The 21989-nt window shown below is 46.0% G+C and overlaps 1 protein-coding gene across 1 annotated transcript in view; it reads left to right on the top strand.

The window, feature by feature from the left end:
- SEL1L (SEL1L adaptor subunit of ERAD E3 ubiquitin ligase) overlaps window positions 1-7463 on the top strand; it is a 51168-nt gene extending 43705 nt beyond the window's left edge. The window contains exons 20-21 of the mRNA XM_045822360.1: window positions 376-504; window positions 3011-7463. Of these exons, the coding sequence (XP_045678316.1) occupies window positions 376-504; window positions 3011-3220 (339 nt within the window). The 3' untranslated portion in view covers window positions 3221-7463. The remainder of the gene's footprint in view (window positions 1-375; window positions 505-3010) is intronic.
- Window positions 7464-21989: the final 14526 nt, after the last annotated feature.

Genomic DNA, 21989 nt, shown 5'->3' with positions numbered 1-21989 from the left:
TTAAGTAGGAGAGAAATCAGCGTGCAGCCTACTGGTCACCCCTGGAAGTGTCCAGGTTAACGTGTTGTGTGTAGGTGGGGACTGTGCAGCACTTCACTCGGAAAGTCTGGAAATGCAGGCCAGGCCGTGTGTGTGCGCCGCAAGTGGGTGTCAGATTGGCGGAGCATGAATTGTCTTAAAAATTCTCCATTAAGTTTTTCCAAATTAAGCAGTTAAAGAAATACTACCCAGTTAAAACTTGGGTTTTTTTCTTTAGGTAAGGGAAATTTAAAAATGCAACTTGAAAGGTAAAATAAAGTTTCTAACATACAAACTAAAAAATAATTACTCTTATTTTAACAAGAGGTAAATTTGGGTTTATGACCTATCTTACAGGATATCCACCTTGCAAAACGTTTTTATGACATGGCAGCAGAAGCCAGCCCGGATGCACAAGTACCAGTCTTCCTAGCGCTCTGCAAACTGGGTGTCGTCTACTTCTTGCAGTACGTACGGGAAACAAATGTAAGTGGTCCGTACCTCTTTCACTTAAAATACAGATGATGTATAACCTCAGTCCAGAGGCTTGTTTTTTTTTTGTTTGTTTGTTTGTCTTAAGATGTTTATTTTCAGGGGAAGGGAAAAAGAAAGAGAGAAAAGCATCTATGAGTGGTTGCCTCTTGTGCGCCCCCAACCGGGGGGTCCTGGCCTTCAACCCAGGCATATGCCCTTGACTAGGGATTGAACTGGCGACCCTTTGGTTCGCAGGCTGGTGCTTGATCCACTGAGCCACATCAGCCGGGCGGAGGTTGGTATTTTAAATGTTGGGGGAGAGGGGTGGAGTATTCCTCAAGTATCTGGTCTCCTCCCTTCTTCCCCAGATGAAGTACCCGCAGACCTCATCAGGTGAGGGGTAACTGCCACCTGCAGTCACAGTTTTCAGGGAGCACTTGACAAGTGGTTCCCCGTGCTGAAGCATGTTGCACTGATGCAGGTGTTTTCTGATTTGGGGAAAACAGACTAACCCAGTTTGAAGCAGTAGGTAACTAAATTCAGTAAACATTAAATCAGATGACTGGCTGCCTAGCAGTGACTCAGACCTCCCATAAAAATAGAATTTAAAAAAAGAAGAAGTAAAACCTGGTAACCTGCCTGGGCCGTTGTACTTTAGATTCTTCTGATAGTGAAACATGCTAAAACCACCACCAGCGTTTTGATCTCTAAAAATATCTGAAGCTACTTAAATAAGCTAAAGGTAGAACGTGGGCAGGAGATGGGTTAGCCGTTCTCTTCAAAACTACCAGCTTTAGTTAACAACACTTATATGTAGGTGCCCTTGAGTCTCTAGTTTGACATTTTGTTTCCAGTGCCTATAGTTCCTCATAAAGCATTAACTAGGACAGCATTTGACTCTGAAAGTGTTAAATACATGCAGAAACAAGGGCTATTTAACTTTAATTCATTCTGGACAAGAAAGTGTCATGTTGCAACCTTTAGTGAACATCTTTCAGAATAGATGGATATACTGTCTCGTCATTGGATTCCAGAATGGATTCTCTCCTGTATTACACAGATACAAGTGTGGTCCAGGGTGCTCCAGCATCTATAATGAGGAGTTGGACCTCCCCCTCTTGCAGCCCTGGCCCGTGCCACTGAGGGTCTCGGGGGCTCCAGAGGACTGGAGACGTGGGGCTCTGTCCTCCCGTTGCTCGTGCACATTTGTAACGGCACATTTCTGATTGCTTGATGGCGTGAGCCGGGGTGTGCTGTGCCCTCCGCTCACTGAAGGGATCTTCGCTCCTTCAGTTAAAAAGCTGTCAGCGTGGCAGCGTGCTGCTTCTATGCAGGACCGTTCAGACCCCTGTCTCTCACAGTTTCTAAGACCAGTAAGCTGGGGGTCACAGTCTAGGATTTGATCATACAACACAACATACTGAGTATTGATGGCAAGAACGTTGGTCAGAGAAACACGAACTCTCCATTGTCGCCCCCTCCCCAGGAAACACAGTTAATAGTTGCTTATAATTTCTTTCCAGAAAAATATATTGCCTGTACGTATAGGTATATACTGTGGGGACATTTTATTTTACTATTTTGTTATCCTCACTCGAGGACATGCTTATTGATCTCAGAGAGGGGAAGGGAGGGAGAAAGAGAGGTAGAGAAGCATGAATGTGAGAGAGAAACATTGCTTGTTGCCTTTTTATGCACTCTGACCAGAGATTGACTCCACAACCTAGGCATGTGCCCCAAGTGGGAATTGAACCCACGACCTTTTGATTTGCAGGGTGGTGCCCAACCAACTGAGCCATACTGGCCAGGGCTTACTATGTGAACCTTTTAAATGTAATTTTACTAAAACACAAAGGATTATACTCCATGTTTATTTTCTTTGTGACTAAGTGGCAGTCAGAAAATACTGACAATGACTTAAGTGACACTAGAACAATTGAAATATCATAGTCTAAGAACACAATTTTAAGTTTAAATTCAGATGTTAAATATTTAGTTAAATTCTAAAATTTTAAAAAGCATTCATTCAGCTACTAAACATTTGAATTCTGCCACCTTCAATGACCTGAGAGAAGTAATGAAATACCCTTGCTGTCATCAGAACAGAGCTTCTCAGCTGGTGTGCCATAACTGTGAATGGGTTACAGGTGTGTCGAGATACTGATTTTTTTTTCTTTTCACCCCTTGGCCCGCCATTGTCCCCAGCGTTCCTTTCAAATATTTTCTGTGAAAAATGGTTGGGAACTAGTGCCTTAGATTCCTGATGGAAAGAAACCCTACCAGACACTTTCTAACATAGTCAACTGTTATGAAATAATAGCTCAGTTTCTGAGATGCATTATTTTTTGAGTTTCAGTTGAAGGCTTTTAAAACCTTTGTTTTTACATTGCAAAATATTCCTAAAATCAGTTATTTTAATAAGTTCTGTATTTATCTCTTAATTTGTGATGCGATTTTCCTGGAGTTCCTTCTCTGACGTTTTAGTGATCATAATGATTTTTATGTTATTCCCATTAAGATTCGAGATATATTCACCCAGCTTGATATGGACCAGCTTTTGGGGCCGGAGTGGGACCTTTACCTCATGACCATCATCGCGCTGCTGTTGGGAACAGTCATAGCTTACAGGCAGAGGCAGCACCAAGACATGCCTGCCCCCAGGCCGCCGGGGCCACGGCCAGCACCGCCGCAGCAGGAGGGGCCACCAGAGCAACAGCCGCCACAGTAACAGCCGCCGTGTCCAGCCCTGGTCAGTGACAAGCAAGGAGATTGTTTGCAGAGAACACCTGCATTTGATTTGGGACTTTGGATCAGTGGCCACCTCCCGAAAGAGGCACAAGGAAGCATTGAATTCCTAAAGCTGCTTAGAATCTGATGCCTTTATTTTCAGGGATAAGTAACTCTTACCTAAACTGAGTTGAATGTTTCAATGCCGTTTGGAATAACAACTCTCAATGGCTCTCCCTCCCCCCCTACCCCACCCCCTGGAAACATGTGAGACACTTAGAGTAATGTCCACTGTCTCCAGCTGTCTTTCCCGGGTCCTTTCGGTCCTCCTCTCCGTGTGCGTGAGTTCTCCGGTCAGCCTTCTCGAAGGACTTGTGCATCGACACTAACGCCTGATCTGTGCGGAAAGGAAGCCCCGGTTAGTTGCAAGTTTAACCTTAACGTGTTTGGAAAGTCTGAAACTAGAACTTGCCTTTTAAGTTACAAAAAAAAAAGTCTTCAAAGTGTATCAGAATGCCCAAACAGAAACTTTTACCAGTTCATATGCAAGTATACATATTCAGCATCTTTCTTATTTTAAAAGGGAAGGAAGGGAAGTTTCTGACCGTTGGTCACTGTCGTGGTTTACACCATACTTCTCTCCTTCAGAGACGGAAAGGCCGTGTTAACGAGTTGTGTGTGAACTTCATTTCTTTGGAATGGAATGCATAGAAAACATTGTGAACTGACTCCCTGAGCTAACATGTGCGTTTGCCCCACCTGCTTAATGTGATGTGTTTGTTTTGACTATGCAAAGCCTTGGTCTGGAAGCCAGAGGATGGACTAGATGGGAGAAATTAGAAAGCAATATTATAGAACCCTGTGTGGGGTACCAAGATCCTAGATGTACTTTCCCCCAAGAGTCAAAGCATTTGTTACCAGGATTTCTTTAGTTTGCATTTCTTTTCACAAAAGAACAGGTCCCCCTCCTGAGTTCTCTGGTATGAAACACCGTTGCCCACGTCCGGCCTGCAGTGCCCACTGTTGCTGCACTAAAGCGGCACCACACGCTAAAACTGAGAGTCCGAGACGCGTGAAGCTCAGGGGTTGAGGAAGGCCAAAGCCTGTTTACGCTGTCCAGGTAGATTTTTATTTCTGCAGTTTGACGTTCCAGTAGAAAGTCCGTCGTTTGCTTAGCTGTCCTGTTCACCACCCTCCCACTGTGAGCACAGGCAAATCAAGGCTATTGCACTTGAGAACTGTCTGGGTACATTGTATGGAAAACAACAGTGGAAAAAAGCTCAAGGACGTCACATACCCTACAAATGAAAAAAACAAACTGGGGATTTGCATTTCTTTTCAGTGTCAGGTGGGGGGATTCACCAGCCTGTCTTTAGTTTGAGGCTACGTTTGTGGGTGAGCAGGGCTTTCTAGGTCTTTGACTGCAGTCTGTTTAAATTAACCTTTTACTCTCTCTCCGTAGTCCCTCATCTGCCGGAAGACTTGAAGAGTTTATGACCTGTAGAGTTGTAAGACTTTGGTTCTTGCAGTTGGGATTGTATTTAGAACTAGATTTAATTAGTCTATAATCAACATGAAGGCTTCAAATGTGAAGTTGTCTGCTTTGGTTGTTTAGAGTGTTACGAGAAACCTGGTAAGCAAAACTTCCTCCCAGATAATTGCTTCCAAATTTGAAGAGGTGGTCACAGCGAGAACCCTGTGTCCAAAAGCTCATCTGAACGGTAGGAAATACTACCCTCAGAAAGTATAATGCCGCTAGGGGCAGCTCTCGTAACTACTACGGCGTGTTTGGTCTCGTGCACTGAGACGAGAGATTCGCGTGCAGTTGGGGGGCTCTGTGGGCGTCCTCCCTGCCCTTCAGAATCCGCACGGCCCTTGTAGCGGTTACACTTCATTTCGAAGGAATTGTTTTCATTGATTTAAAGTTAAAAATCTCTAAGATGACTCAACTTCCATTTTTTCCCCTCTACCATCCACCTAATTTCTTCTTTAGCAGAATTTTTATCTACCTTTACTTCCCTCCATCAGTACCTTAAAAAAGTAAGGCGTGTAACTGCGCACTACTACCAGAAGCCGGATGGGAAAGGGCAGGCTTGTTCTTCATGCAATAACTAACTTCCTACCAGTTTACCACTTGCCGTGCCCTTTTTATTACTAATATTCCAAATATCCCTTTCCCAGCTTTTTTCCACTTCCCGTTTTACCCTGGGTCTTTTGCTACTGGAAATTTGAATGGTGTATTTAAAATAACTTAGTTCCTATGGCTTTGATGCCAGTCCTGTGACTGTCTCAACATACCCTGCTCCCACCCAGTCGGGTGGCTCAGTTAGTTGGAGCAGTGTCCCGTACACCAAAAGGTTGTGGGTTCAGTTTCCTGGTCAGGGCACGTACCTAGGTTGCAGGTTTGATCCCTGGTTGGGGCACATATGGGAGGCAACTAATTGATGTTTCTCTCACATCAGTGATCCTCTCCCTCTCCCTTTCCTTCTCTCTAAAAAAATCAATAAGCATACCCTCAGGTGAGGATTAAAAAAAAAAACGAAACAAAACTCTTTTCACTATACCTAAGCAAATAGGGACTGGGTTTGATGTTTCTCCTAAAATAATGCTCAATACTTAACCTAATCAAATGGCATCCATTTGAATAAAATGACAGTAACTAAAGCTCGTTAATGTCAGTGACATTAAACTAACTCCAGGATTTGGGAGTTTTAATGTTAGCTTTCAGAGGCAGCAGATAGAGCGCGGCCTCGTTTCCCCATGGTAGCCGTGTCCCCTGCCCCTCCTCTCCGCCGCCTGCCTGCCTGCCTGCCTGCCTGCGCGGGTGCCGCCGGGAGTAGCCCTCTACGTAGGTGAGCCTCGCTCATGCATTCGGTTGTTGTTTAGTCAACTCTTTCAGTCTTTTTTTGCTTCCATCTTATGTTGCAAAGGTACCAATGATATTTGTTTGTTCCTTTTTGTGTTGGAAGTTTTTGTTTCTGTTTTCTGAGTGAGGCTTATATTATTTTTGGTTAACATGCAAAGGCACAGAAAGAGTAATACAAAACTCCTTTTTCAAAGTTCATTATTTAACACTTAAATGAGACAAACTTGCATTAATCTTAATACTCTTCACGATGTGTCACCCTCGTGCACATGAGGTGAATGGGTAAGAGTTTTACTGCCGAGCTGTTTTGTCTGTACTGTTGGGACGTTTTAGAAACTTTCACTGTGATCTGCTGATGATCGGATGCTTTATTTAATTCAAGAGCTGCTCTTGCCTCCAAGAAACTAAAGGATTTCTTTTTTTTTTTGCTTTGTTTTCCCCCCTTTGCTCCTCATGTTTGTTCTTTAAACCAGTGCTGTGGAAGCACGCATGCAAGCCCATGAAGGGAGACACAGCTCTTCTTTGTGTGTGTAGCACTTGTATCATTGTCTGGCTACATCTGGGAAACGCTCCCTTCACAGAGGTTTGGACTGACATTTCACATGCTCTTCAAAACAGAACGCTTCAGATGAAACAGACCCTTTGCCTGCCGGGAAGAGCAGCACGGGCCACACCTGGCCCAGTGACAACTAGTGTTTGTCTGAAAGTGAGTTTAATGTATGTTGCACAATATTATGACTAGAGATGTGCAAGAAAAAAATCAAAGCAAAAGAAACTTCTATTTTCGTGAAGATATTTTTTATCAGTCATTGCTCTCAAATATAAATGAAATTATAAATTTCTGAGTACCATATTGTCTGATGTGCTACCTGACTTTTAATATGTAGTAGTCATTGAAAAGAAGCTAAATTTCTCCTTCTACTTGTATTTCAAGAAAATTTAAAGTATCCCAAGTAGAAAAGATGTCTATTTTAAAGTGACAGTTTGCACAGGAAAAACCCTGATTTCGTGCGCATGAGAAGGATGCCTGGGCCGTGCGTGTGCGAGGAGTCACCACCCGCGCGCCGTGTCTCCTATTTGGAATGACGCGCAAGCTGACACTGTGCTCTGTGATTGAAAAAGATCAATGTCGATACGATCAAGGTATAACCACTATCAATATTTAGAAGTTTTAAAAAACCGTAAGTTGGCATTGGAAGGAACACCATGGTAGACTTTTTTGTAAATTTATTTTGTATTTAATTAAATACAGTATAAAGGCTGGTGAAGTGTAATATAATTGTGTAAACAAATCCTGTTAATAGAGAGATGTACAGATTTGTTTTGTACTGTATCTTGAAACTTGTGAAATAAAGATTCCACCTCTGGTTATCTTGTATGCTATGATGTACCATGGCCAAGTACCTTTTTTCAGACTGTGTTTTAAACATGAATGATTCAATTTTTAATGAAATTTTTGGAATTTCAGAAGCCTCCAGAAACATTTATTTGGGGTAGTTTGACTCTATCTTTTCTTTACTCTTAACTCCTGAAATTCAAGTTGAGTCTAACTGTAGGAAAAATACAAATTTACTAAGAAGTGTTACCATTTTTTAAAAATCTCAGATCTTTGACTTGAGTCAGCCTATGATACATAGTAAGCATGATCCACTTCAATCCTGATGGTAGTGAAATGTATCTAAAGTTTGTGCATACATTAGCTTATCCCGAAAAGTTTCAAGAGGGCTTACAGAGCCACATACAAGGATAAAATTTATGTAGAAAAAGCCATATGATCTAAGTAAAGGAGAAAGGAAAAAAGAAAACAGTATTAAAGCAGGAGTGAACTTAATGCATGTTAGAAGTAGGCTTACAAATCTGGCTCTAACTTCCTAGCAGCCAATTTCAAAAGGAAATTGAGCTTACAATGTTCCAGCTTAAAAGCATCAGATTGTCGGAGAAAAGGTCTGATGGTGCATGTTGTGGCAAGTGAGAAATTAGATCTCAAATGTTACCACAGCCAGCCACCCCAGACGTCTCACATTTTACCACAGCCAGCCACTGCAGATGTCCTTGACTGACCTTGGCTACAATGAAAGCCATGGGGAAGTCAGACGTCAGAGCCCTGGAGGCAGTTTGACTGACCAGCCTGCAGGTGGGTGTGACGCCTGTGTACCACGGAGCCCCGTTCTGACAGGTCATCAGATGAGTTCCGCCTTCACTCACTGGATGTGGCTCATGAGAAAGAGCCTCTCTCCTTTAACTTCTTACGACACCAATTTTGGTTGGTTATATAGTGGCCTTCAAATTTGCTTATGTTAAAACAGCAAAATGCATGGATATATGCAAGTAAGTAAAAAACCAGAAGTAATTTCTGTAGTTAAAATCTATGAAAGAAAACAGGAGATTTTTCCTTTCCAGATATTTACCAAGTGCTTGAATAGTCAAGTAAAAATAAAATGAGCTTTAGAATCTCTCAGTTCAGACGGAATGGGTCTTGTACGTGCATTTCTTACATCATTTCTGCCACCACTTTGGCAGCCGTCAGGTTAAGTAACCTTATGATTGGGTCCTGGAAATTCCACCAACCTTGTAATTTTTTGTTAGTGTTACATTTTGAGCAAAACTCTGACTTTCCCAGAGGCCAAGTATTTTTTGTCTGGATTAACTTCCTTTAAACATGACCTAGTATTAATACTGAATTGTGTATTAAATTCCACATAATTTTTTCTCGTGTAAGTTGAGTAGAATGTGGTCAGAAATTCATACAAATATTTTCAGTTATTGCTCAATCTGATGTCCTTTTTCTTTCTCTCTACCTCCCTTAGAACTCCATCAATTAACCTGTCAGGATTGAAAAGAATTTCTGCTGAGTCTTGTAATAATTAGATACGAGATTCAACGATCCTAAACAGGTTCCAACTTTGAAAATAAAGGCCGAGTCACTGAGCTTTGCATGATGCAAGATTCACAGGCAAACGACAGAAACTTCCATTCTTGGAAACACAGTTATATCAGGATGTGCGAGCGCAGCTGTGAGTTTCAGAGTTTGCACATCTGGGTTTCCCCACTCTCCTCCCGTGTCCTTGCCTATCATTTTTTTCCCCTCAGGAAAATTTGATTAATTAATTTTTTTGCTCTAAATGAAATCTTTTGAAATGAATAGAAACTAATCCTGGTTGCACGAGGGAGGGAGGGGAAGAAGAAGCAATTGTCCAGCTGCTCGTTTCCCTTATCACTGGTAAAGAATTTACTTGACTTTTTCCCGCCTGCACGTCTGTGTTATTTGCTTCTGCTTGCTGTCTGCACAGTGTGCTTTGGCTGGTGACATCTTACACAAGGTGTGGAAATTCACTGCCAGGACTGAGAGGGGACAGCTGTACACTGTTTTCCTGTGGTCCCTGTTCAGACTGCAGAAGACAGAGATGCCGGCAGTGGAACTGGCCACCCTGGAGCCGTGAACGGCAGCCTTTGTTACCTTGAAGGAAAGGGGAAAAGTAATTGAAGAGGTCTTAAGCTTGCTTAATTGGTATCTATATGTCATCACTCATTTGAGACTTAAAAGTAATTAAAGCTGCTTAACTAACCCAATTGATACATTGTGTACCCAAATTCACTAAACCAAAAAAAATATATATATATACTACCACACAACAAGTAAAGTTACTTAGGATCTTTATGCCTTAGACCGGTGAACTAGAAGAAAGGCCTGTGAACTGGGGTAAAACCTCAAACCTTAACTATACAGAAAAGCTGAATTGCACCCGGTTAGACCTATAATCACCAGTGAAGGGGTCTTTACCTGGGTCACCATTCCAGTGCCAGAGCTGTGATGACAAGTGGGACAGATGCGTGAGGGGAGGTCTACACACCATCTCCGTGGCCCATATTTGGGTCTTGCATTTTTACAGGTTCTCCCATTGACTCTTCCGAGTTGCCCGATAAATACCTTTAAGAAAACAGTGATCAGTCCTGAGCTGCCTGGATGGCCCTAAAATGCCAAGGAAGAGGGGTAGAGAGTTCGGGCCGGGGCTTTGGCCTGGGCCACGGCACTCACGGTGCACGCAGGCATCCTGAGACTGGCTGAACCAATGGCCCTGCCCTTGTAGGTCTTCAGTGCCAAAATCAATGGAGTTGACTTCTTTTTCTCGCTGACACTCCACTCTTACTTAGGACTTCCTGGTGGAAATGACACATTCCACTCTCCTAAAATGCTGGTCTGCAAATAAGTCACTGGTAAAGCAGCCCTTTACTTTAAAAAGGTCAACTTTAAAGTTTATAACATGGTTTTACATTGTCATTCATGCAATAACCTTTATTAACACCTGTGCACCAGACACTGAAACACACCTTGAATTTAAAGATGAATAAGATCACCCCTGGCTGGTATGGCTCATTCTGTTGGGTGTAGTCCCACAAAGCAAAAGTTCACAGGTTCAATTCAGGGTCAGGGCACATACCTGGGTTGCGAGTTCAGTCCCTTGTTGGGGGACATACAAGAGGCAACCGATCAGTGTTTCTCTCTCTCATCGATGTTTTTCTCCTAGTCTTTCTCCCCATTTCCCACCTCTCTAAAAATAAATAAATAAAATATTTTTTAAAAATGAGTAAGATCAGGCACTTGTCCTCTTGGGGGTCATTGCTATTGGACTGATTGACCACGATGTGACTATGTGACAAGCACTAAGTGCTTTACACGCACCATTGAATTTAGTCTTAAATATTCATGATGTTGGTACTATTCATGTCATTCTCATTTAGCAGACGGAGGCTTAGAGAGGCTAAGCGACTTGTTCACGGTCCCTCCAAATGCTAGCGACCCAATTTGTCTACATGTCTAGCACTAGACCCGCCACATTCCTTCTCCTGAAATAGGTGCAGTAGTGGGAAAGTTTCGTCGAGCTCACAGAGCATCAGCATGCGCAGTGTTAACCACACCAGCTGTGTTCCATTCTTCAAACTGCCCCCCCCCGACCCCCGGCACCTGCTTTGGCCAGGCCCACTCTCCTCCGCCGTCTCCACCTAGACTTGCCCAGCCCCACGTGACACTGGGTCCACTTGTTATGCTCCCCTCTGTATTTTTCCTTGATAGCCCTTCCTGTCACTGGTTATTCACAATATTTGTTTCATCTCAGTCTCCCTGTTGTAAGTCCCTCAAGGACAGACACCACTTCTGTGTCATTCACTGTTAATGTGCCCAGAGCTTGGCTCCATGCCCAACAGACACACAAATCAATTCGATTAATGTTCGCGTTCATGGATGGACTTAGAAGTACCTAAAAGACCGTTAAGACCCAAAGTCAACTCTGGAGAAAATGTACATGCAGATGCACTGTAAGGGTTTACTATTGTGTGACTTTCCCTATCTCAGCCCTCCACTCCCCACCCCACACAGGCAGGAGAAACCCCCGCGGGGAAACAGCTCTTGGGGAGGGAGAGGCCAGTGAGGTGCTTTCACAGCATATGCAGGGCCCAGGCATGACAAATCCCACCCACCCCACAAAGGGGCCCCTGCAATCCAGAAAGGGGGCCACCGAAGTTGCAAAGCCCTCTGCAAAGGGGAGAGCAAGAAGCATTAATACGTGAGCCACCACTGGAAAAAAAACCCAAGACAACCTCTGAGTGGCAGTTCCACTCAGTACTGCCTGGATGGGGCTTTGTACATGCAAGAACTCATGCCAGGAAAGCGGGGAGCTCTGATGGGGGTGAGGGATCACTGGGCAGCGGAAGGACCCCGAGGGGCCGCCATCTCCGTGTGCATAGTTATTTGGGAAATGGGCCTCTCCACGCTTCTGCATCCAGTAAGTGGACACCATCATGGGAATATAATGCTGAAAACCTGTCCAGGAATCTAGTTCAGGAATTCACGTAGGTGTTTTCAAAAGTCTTACGTACTATTAAAAACGAAGAAGCTTTCAACGCCTCTTCCTTTCTTGGGATTTCGTGACGGGGTGACACGTGACTATCTGTATTCCACTGCCCTCCCCCAGGTGGCCTCCCTCGGTTGTCCTGTTCCTGCAAAGGGAGGGCAGTGCAGAGAAGAATCTGGACGCACACGCAGGTGGTCGGTCCTCTTTTTCTCCGACCGGCATCGCTCCTCTCAGAGGGTGGGCAGTAAGTTGTACTGGGTTGTTATAGAGACGCTCCAAGTTCCTTTCCTGGTTGTTGAATTTCTATCTCAACGTCTCACATAGCTAATCATTTGAAACCCCTGTGAATTGTTTCCTCTGAAAATTAGGGCTGTGTGTTACCGACAATCCCACTAGAGGGCGCCAAAGGGCCACGTCGGAGGGAAGGCAAAATTTTTTTGTGCGTGCTCTGGCCAGCCCTGCGGGCTGTGAAGTGTGCACAGAGCCCCCTTGCTCTGTCGCTGACACCAGAGGTCTGTCCTCTGCCACCCAAAGTATCAGTCATTGCAGTGGGTTCAGTGGTGGCTCCCAACAGGACGTGTTCGTGTAAATGTAGCCTTACTGGGAAAAGAGATGAGCTACTGTGGATTATTGGAGCAGGCCCTAAATCTGATGACAGACGTCCTTAAAGGCAGAGAGATTTGTCACAGACAGAAGAGGCGACAGTCCTGGCGAAGGCAGAGGCAGAGACTGGAGTGAGGCAACCACGAGCCAGCAAAAGCCTGGAGCCACCAGCAGCCCCTGAGGCAGAAGGAATCTCCCCTAGGGCCTCTGGGGGCAGAATTGAAAGAGGGTAGATTCCTGTCGTGGGAAGCCACCCAGGTAGTGGTACTTTTTAACAATAGGCCTTGAAAATGAACACAGTCACCGTACACCGTGCATTCTCAGTGAGGGTAAGACAGCCCCGAGGGGCAGAAAATTGGTTCTTGGCTGAGGGGAAGTTTAGGAAACAGTCTTAGACAGGACAAGGACCACAGCACATACGCAGACACACAATATATGTGGGGCATTAAATCTGCATTATGGGGAGCAGAGAGGGAAAGGAGGACTGGGGGTCCTGGGAGCCCGCCCATGGTCCGAGCAGACCTGTGCCCCCCGCGGACACACCTGAAGCACCCCGCCGGTCCCCAGGCGCGCTCTCCCCCAGAGGAATTCTCCTAAACCCCCGTTTCTCCATCCGGTTGTATCCAAGGGTGGCTTTGGCATTTTGGTGACATTTTCTGACCTCTCTTGCTTTGCGGGATCCGCCCAGCCGGCCAGCCCTCCAACCTGGCTCTGCTCCTGCTGGACGAGAACAGAAACCGTCTCCCCGAGTCAGACACAGGAAGCCGGGTCAGCCCCAGGGTCCGCCACCGCCGCGGCTGCGGAGGGGGAGCGCGGGGGGGGGGGGGCGCCCAGAAAGGAAGCGGCTGGGTGTCCTGAGCCCAGCGGCCCCCGCGGCTCTGCCTGCGCCCAGAAAAGGGCGCTGCAAGGGCGGGGGAGCCACGCCTGAGCCCCGGGGTCTTCGGGATATGAAAGCTGCGGTGTGTTAGCCAGCCCTGAGCTAGAGAACAGCTCTCTAGTTCTTTTTTATTCTCAATAATTATCTTTTAATTGGAGGTACTTTTAAAGCTCGGCTTTATTGGGGTATAATGGGCACATCCATTCTAAGATATTTAAAGTGTACATCGTGGCGATTTGATATATGCGAAGAGTGTGAAAGGGTTGCTCCCGTCTAGTTAATCAGCGCCCATCACCTCACAAATTTATCTTTTTTATTTTTTTATTATTTTTAGTTTTGGTGAGCACATTTAAGTTCTACTCGGTTAGCACATTCATTACCCCTTCCGTTGTAATCACATAAAGAGAGGTTAAGAGCTACCCTAGACCGTTCTTGCAGGCAAACGAGTAGATGAGTGGGAAGGAAAAAAAAAACAGTATTTCCAAGGATTTTTTTTAACAATCTAGATACTCTAAAATCAAGAGGAAACTGTTAAGACTGAAAATATTTCTGAAGTAGTGGAGAACGAGCTAAGATTGTCACTGGAAGGCGACGTAGGTTCACTCATTAAACCCCACGTCCCATGTCCCGTGTCCCGTGTCCCGTGTCCCGTGTCCCGTGGTGAGTGAGCGCCACAGCCCGGGTCTAACAGAAGCTTGCAGGGTCCCCCGCTCCTGGGGGGACCCACGGGGCCTGGACGCCTCGGGTCTCAAGACTACAAACCCCGGGAAATCTCTGACAGTCCCCTCTTCCTCCTGCCACCGGCCTCCCAACTTCGCTCCCCCTTGGCGTGCACAGGGCATGGTCTAAGCCAGTCGCTGCGACTCCGTGTCCCCTTGACAATGGAGCTGGCAGAAAGCAGTGTTTGTGCGTCTCCACTTCTGTTTTCATTGGTGGCATCCCGAGGAAGCATTTAGATGTTTTTTTCCCTGATCACCCCCTCTCCATACTCATGAAATTTTAATACCAGATAGACAGAGTGTCTGTTTCAGTACTTTATGTGTGTTTGTGCTTTATGAGTTGAAAGAGAACTATTTCTCTGCCCCTGCAAAGAACCCATCTCCGCCCCTTCAGCGGTGGTACGGTCTGCTCCCCGGCGAGAGTGTACGGGCTGCAGGGCTGCGGACAGTAGCGGAGCAGGAATCAGTGAGGTGCCTGTCAGCAAGGACTGGCTGAATAAGCTGTGTGACACTCGGCAAGCATGACAGATACCATGTAGCCACACACAAGAACTGGCTCGTCTTCCAGCTGGAACGGGCTCCCGTTGGAAGCCGGTCCACTGTCTTTACAAAGGGCCTCTCTGTGTGCTCACATAACAGCCCCTGCTGGTGCCCCAAACCCTTAGGGATGACCAAACGGTAGTATAACATTTTCAAAAGACAATTTTTATCAAGTCCGCTATTGGTTGTCATTTTTGAGCTCTAGGAAGAAAGAGCTAGTTTTATATTTAGCAACTTAGAAGCTTTCCATTCTTTTAATGCTTGAGAAAACTTGATCAAATTTCCAAATTAGAGCAGAATTAAATGGAAAGGTAATACTTTCTATTTAAGATTTATTCTGGAAATAGTGAAAAACAAGTTTATCATTAGGGTGTGGGGTAGGTCTCAGAATCACACAGCTCTCACTCCTAGCTAATTAAAGTCGTTAGCCCAGCTTTTGGAGAGAGGTAGCACTTTCCCTCACTCTTTATAAAGATTCAAATCTCTAGGCCCACCCCTTGCCCAGGGGAAGGCAGGGCACCTGATTAACAGCCTCATTAAGACTGTGTGGGTTGGAAGAGAAGGAGAAAGGGATTTGGGGCAGACAAAATCAATAGATTCCATTACAAACACAATATTTGTCTTGTACTCTTAAATGGCTTTTTTTAAGGTAATCAACAACATTCATTCAAGTGCCCAGTGTGTCCACAGCTTTCAATTGGGGTCTCGAGGCTTTCTCTCTGGAGCAGCCGACAGCCTAGCTAGAGAACAGACACACTAACACACCCCCGAGTAAATTTAGAAACTGCGATATGACCAAAGACAATTACACATGCTTTAAAAAAAGATATCCTCACCCCCATGCTCACTGCAACCTTATTTACCATAGCCAACACATGGAAGCACCCTAAATATTCATCGGCGGGTGAACAGATTGAGAAAATGTAATACACACACACACACACACACACACACACACACACACACACACACACACACTGGAATATTACTCAGCCATACAAAAAAAGAATGAAATCTTGCAATTTGCAACAACACTGGATGGACCTGAGGGTATCATCCTAAGTGAAATAAGTCAGAGAAAGACAAGCACTTTATGACCTTACTTATATGTGGAATCTAGAACAAACAACAACAACAACGAAAGCTGAGCTCATAGATACAAACAGATTGGTGGTTGCTGGAGGCAAGGGGTGGGGTGGGGTGGGATTGGGTGAAACGGGTGAAGGGAATCAAAAGGTGAAACTTTCTGATTCTAAAAGAAGTAAGTCAGGTGGAGATAATGCACAGTGTGGTGAGTATAGTTAATAATACTGTATCGCATATTTGAAAGTTGCCAATACAGTAAATCTTACAAGTTTTCATCACAAGAAAAAATTATTTTGCAGCTATGTATGATGACAGCCGTTACCTAGACATATTGTGATGCTCATTTTGAAATACATACAAATATCAGATCATTGCATTGTTTACCTAAAACTAATATAACTAACATGTTAATTATATCTTAACTTTAAAAAAAGACATCTGAAGCAGAACCTGTCACTACGATGTTTGTGTCTGTCCTTCTGATAATCTAAGATGGAAGAATTACTGCAGTGATCTCCAACCTTTCCCAGTATAAGGAGTCAATTTTTTTAATTTCAAGGATTCCTATGTAGTAATTGTCCCACAAATGCGTTCACCAGCGGCTTGCAATAACCTGCATGTCCACCAGGGGACACTAGCGAACATGTTTTTAACCACCAGTCTACAGAACAGCACGCCATTTAGATTAGATTGATGATGTGTCTTTCAATAATTCACCTAATTTGTTGGCAGATCTCCCTGAACCACTAATATAAGGATGAGCTTTCAATAACTGTCTCAGAGAGATCTGTGTGATGAAAGAAAAGCACAGGCTCTAGAATCTGAAGATGGGACTCCAGTTCTGCCTCTGTTGTCTGGGGGGGTCTTGGGCAAGCATCAGCCTAAAGTCAAAGCAACGGACATCATAATGACCCATCCCCGGCCGTCCTCAAAGACTTGTTCTGAAGAGAAAATATCTTCAACTGGAATTATCATTCAGTTTAGTCCTCTGCAAAAGTCTCGCCCCTCTCTCCATATGCTTCTTTGGGAGGAGTTAGCAATGCTGGAGGTTAAGTGCTTCTTCGGAGACAAGTAGATTGTAGCTGCTCCACAGCTGTGTGTTCCTCATCCCCTCTAAAGATCTCCCGAGTCACATAAAAGGTCTGGATTTGCACTGTCCCACACGATACCATTTGCCCCGTGTGCCTACTCAGTACTTAGTGGCTAGTCAAAGGGATGTAAAAGTCACACTAACTTTCGAAGACATACAATATTTCATTCATAATTTTCATTTGATGATGTATTGAGATATTTTTGAACTATCGGGTTAAATAAAATATATTATTAAAATGAATATGGCGACTGAAAATTTTAAATGATGTCTGTGACTCACATTGTATTTCCATTGAATAGTACCGGTCTTGACTAAGTAGGTTTTCAGTCTCTGGGCCGCCCTCAGGTTGCATGATTCATGTATGAATGAGCACTCTTAGGGGGAAAGAACTTCCAGGTGAGCCCGGGGCTTAGTGCTGACACTCCTTGGAAATGAACAATCCTGCAGAAACACCTACAGAAACACCCACATGGGCACCTGTACGACACGCATATGTTTGTAGTATTGTTCACAGCAGGAAGAAGCTGGAAATAAGCTAAATGTTCAACAGTTGGAGACTGGCTAACAAACAGTGATGCATCCTTCTCTCAGACAAGTGCGACTGCTGAGATCCCCTTGAGTTGTTGGACACATAAAAAGAATACAATGTGTCAATTATGTCTCAATTTTTTTAAGTAAAAAAAAAAGTTTTAAGCCACTGAGTTATTCAGAATACAATTTCATAAAAACATCCCAGGCCTTTCTCTGAGAAATTCTGATTCAGCAGGACTGGGGTGAGTCTTTATGTTTAAGAAGTGGCCCCAAGAGATTCTGATTTCCAGCCAAGTTTGAAGCACTCCAGAATAATGTGTAAGTGTACGCCCAGTACACGGAAAAGACACCCAGCACGGTGTTCGGAACAGTATCCCGTGATGGCGTTTGCTCGTAAATCAATACCACATGTGTGTGTGGGTAGACACAGCTATGTGCAGAAGACTTGTAAGGATGTGAGCCCAGTGGCTACCTGTGGTTGCCTCTGGGAAGTGTAAGGGGAAGAGGAAGGGCCTCTGCTTTTTACTTACATACTTCAATGTCTGTTTATTTATACATCATTTAAAGGGAAGAGGAGAACTTGTGATTCCATCCGTTCCCGAGTGTTGAGAGGGAGGAGAGGAATAAGGCTGCCAGGGGAGCTCCCAGCCCAAGGGGTTCCCATGGCGGAGCAGGGCTGGGGGCAGCTCCTTCCCAGAAGCCCCACCCTGGCTCGGCCCTGGCCCTGCTGCCCCAACACACGAGGGTGCCCGAAGCCCATTTGACTACATGACGTGGGAAGAGGCCTTTCCAGATCGCAGCTTGGCCCCCACAGAGCCAGAGTGGTGAGGTCACCCAGCACAGCTGCGAACTATTTCAAGGAAACAGGTGGTGGCTCTGGCCTCTTCCAAGGTCTCTTCCCAGGGGACCTCAAAGCCCAGCCATAGATGCCTCTGTCGTGGGGAAAGGGGAGACCATGGTGACTCCATGTCCTCAGGAGCCTGCAGACATGGCTTCCTGTCAGAAGGGCAGCCTCAGTCCTGGTGGCATACTCCGTCATGGGGAGCTGTAAAAGTCTTGCGCAGAGGAACAGAGCGGAGGCCGCACACTGGGTCTATGAAATTAGAACCTCTAGGTGGGGCTGAGGTGTCAGCAATCTGAAAGTTTTTAGGGGATTCCAGTGAGGAGCCAAGGTCAAGACCACTGGTGTTACCCTTGCAGCTGAAGTCCCTAGAGCTGCAGCATCCCCTGGAACTTTGTTAGAAATGCAGAGTCTCAGGTCCCACCCAGGATCTATTGAATCAGACTCTGCATTTCCACAAGATCGCAGGGCTTGGAAGCACTGCTGTACCAGGGGCTGGTTGATAAACATACGGGCGCTGGGAGCTTGCAAAAAGGGCAGAATGCTAGTGAAGCCCCTGACTGCCGTGTGCTCCTGAGAGACCCCTTAACCTCTCTGAGCCTCATGTATCACTGGTATATAAGGAAAACAATAAATACACCTCTTGGATTGCTGTGATGGTTGAGCTGGGTGATGCCTGTGAAGTGCCTGGTCCCTAGCAATCAGTAAACATGAGCTCCTGGTTTGTTGGAAGCAGGCTGTTTTTCATCCTGAAACAACCTGCTCAGTGGGCCAGCCAGCAGTGAGCATGTGTGGGCCGTGCTGCTGGTCCAGCTCATCCCCCAGCTCATCCCCCAGCCCATCAGCATCCAGTGTCTTTTCTCTCCAGGGGCTCAGGCGTGGGGACCAGAAAGTCCTGGCTCCGTCCAGATGGTCTCTGATTCCAGAGTTGTTTTTCCTGTCGAAATCATGTGATTGCTCCATCGTTAGGAAAAGAAAAACAATAAAAGGGAGTAGGTTCTCGTGATTGCTGTGGGAGCTGCAAATGTGGAGCGGTTTCTGTGCCAGCTGGAGAGAAGAGGGGCCCGGGGAGGGGCTTGGCGGAGTCCCCTCCCGTCTGGGTGTCGGGATTGCTGATGAACCTCAGGCTGAGGGCCTGAGAAGCCGTGTGAAGGCCTCCCTGTGGGTTTGGGGACTGGGATGCGCATAAGGACAAGCAGTGGACAACGTGAAGCAATGCTGTGCCTTCGGGACAGCACAGCTTCCTCCAACAAGGGTACTGTTGTCTTCTCAAACCCCTTTTCACTCACTTCACCATGAATTGGGCATTTTCTAAGTGCCAGGCCTCGTACTGTTTGTCTTATGTAATCATCAAAGTGAGCCCTTGAGGCTGGTATTACCCTCGCTTTGCAGGTGATAAAATAGGCTGAGTTATTTGGTTCGAAGGCCAAACAGCTGTTGAATGACAGAACTGGGATTCGGACAGAGGTCCGAATCTGTCTCAGATCCACGGCCCATGCCCACGGTGGGTCCCTCTCATACCTTCTCCCCCTGCCAGGGGGATGCGGCCATGGGGGCTGCAGCCCCTTCTAGTTAAAGATTGGATGGTTATTCTTTGTGTTTTTTCCCTCCTAGTGGTGAGAGACCCCTCTCCCTAAATCCTCCACCAGCCTCCTCATCCCCTACAAGGAGGACACCAGCCCCACCACGAACTCCAGTTCTGTGTTTGTCTGCAAACTTCGAGAGTTTAAAATCTCCCCCCTCGTTTTCCATCAGCTTTCCATCAAAGGCGCATTTGCTGAGGGTGTCAGGGAATACACGGATGAGGAGAAAGGAGTGGAGTCCTGTTTGAAGGACAGGAGTAGGAGCAAAGGAAGCCTGGCCCGCGGCAGTGGAGAACATGTGTGGTTTTACGGGTCAAAACCGGGGGATTTCAGGCCAAGGGAACATCACAGGTCAGGGCACAAAGACCGTTCTCTGCGCCCTTTTATGTTTCTTCCGATGCGGGCCCCTCCTAATAAAAGCCAACTGGAATTTTTAAGAACAAATTTTATCTTTGTTGTTAAATGAATTCAAAACAATTACATTACTAGTCCTTAACAATTCTTTACGTGCCAGGAGCTGTCCCACACCCTTGCTGTGCAGGAGCTCACTCGCCTTCACAAGAACCGGGTTTGGAGGGGAAGAGGCTGAGGCACAGGGAGGCCACGTCGCTTGCTGAGGGTCTTACGACCACTGCTGACGGGACCAGGACTCAAACCCAGGCCTCCCGACTCCCGAGTCTGCCCTTCCCCACCTGCCATGGCGTCTCTCAAAAGCCAGGAACTCTAACACATCGCTCTACCCCCTGGCAATCTCACCTGGAAACTGTTTTCTCATCACTTATTTCTAGAGCTGAGAGGGGCTGAGACCCAGGAGACCTGTGGCTCTGCTACAAATATCTGTGCAGTAAACTAATAATAACAGAGTTATTTATCAAGTACCTGCTGTGTGCCAGGTGCAGAGCTGCGTCCACAGGCATCGCCTCATCTGTTGCCCACCAAATCCTCTGAAGTAGGTGTGTTATGATCCCCACTCTGTAAGCGAGGAACTGGGGCTCGGAGCCCGGCCCGGGTCACGCAGTGAGGGGCTGGCAGAGCTGGTGTCCCCTCCCGGACCCCTGAAACTGTTGTTCTCCCCCTGCAATAACACTCCTCTGGGGCCTCTTTGTCTTGGGATGTCATTTCACTTTCCTCTTCTTGAGTTTTCTTTTCTGTCAAATGGGACTAATAAAAACAACTGATTCCTGTGTGTAGATTACAAAGGAGCCTCAGGTGCATGATCTCATTGGAATCCCACATCTTCCAACCTGGTCTTCTCTAGCTCCTCAGCGCCGCATCCCTAGGATGTGATCTCTTTCACCAGTGAGGACAGGAGGGACCAGAAGAGTGGTCTCAGTCACTCAGGGATGTCCATCCCTCATCTGCACGGCTGACGACCGACCCCAGAGAGCCTGATGTCACTGCATCTGTGTGTGGAAAGAAAGGAAGGACGTCAGCCAGAAGAGCCTACAGACACTGTGGAGCTAAGGGCTGGAAAGCCCTGGGAGTGAGTGAGCACCTGTGGTGGGCTGGGGTGACAGCCTCGAAGACCAGCACAGAGCAAAGAATTTCTGCCAGGGCATGTCAGCGGCTCCTTGCTCTGTGCTTTCTGCGAACCTCCCGACACATCTAAGTCACATTCGGTAGGAAGACTTGTGAGCCTCCTCACGAGGCTCTAAGCAGCTCAGTGACCCTGTCTGTTGTTGTTGTTTTTTTTAACCTACAAAATTGTCTGGCACAAAATATTCGTTTTAGAACAAATGAATCTTGCTGTGGGGCACCACATTACAGGAAAACACATAGAAAGTCATTACATTCTACCCGTTCAAGTTCAATGAAAGTTCAGCTCCTGGGAGGGAAAGATCAACATGAATTGGAAGGTGTACTAAAGGACTTAAGGACATTGAAAGGCCTGAGCTGGAAACCGGAAAGCTAAATAAAGGTTCAGCATCACTTCAGCATCGTCCCGGCAAGATTTCCCACTAGGAAGCGCATAGATGATGTGTGAGAGGGGAAATTTGGAGGGGAGCGGGGAAGGAGCCAGGTCCTTGCAGGGAATTTCTCCTGTTTCTTCTTTTCAGCCTTGTCAAGACCAACCCTTTGGAATTTGGCCGACATTGTCTGCACTCCTTTTTCTTCCCAGAATTCCACAAAGTGCTTGGTCCATAAATATTTGTGGAACGGGAACACTTTGCCATAAAGACAA

This window comes from Phyllostomus hastatus, unplaced genomic scaffold (genome assembly GCF_019186645.2).
Source record: "Phyllostomus hastatus isolate PE091 unplaced genomic scaffold, TTU_PhHast_1.1 phas_scaffold_501, whole genome shotgun sequence".
NCBI classification, from domain to species: domain Eukaryota; kingdom Metazoa; phylum Chordata; class Mammalia; order Chiroptera; family Phyllostomidae; genus Phyllostomus; species Phyllostomus hastatus.
The sequence above is the reverse complement of the archived record's forward strand: the minus strand, read 5'-3'. Positions and strand labels throughout refer to the sequence as shown.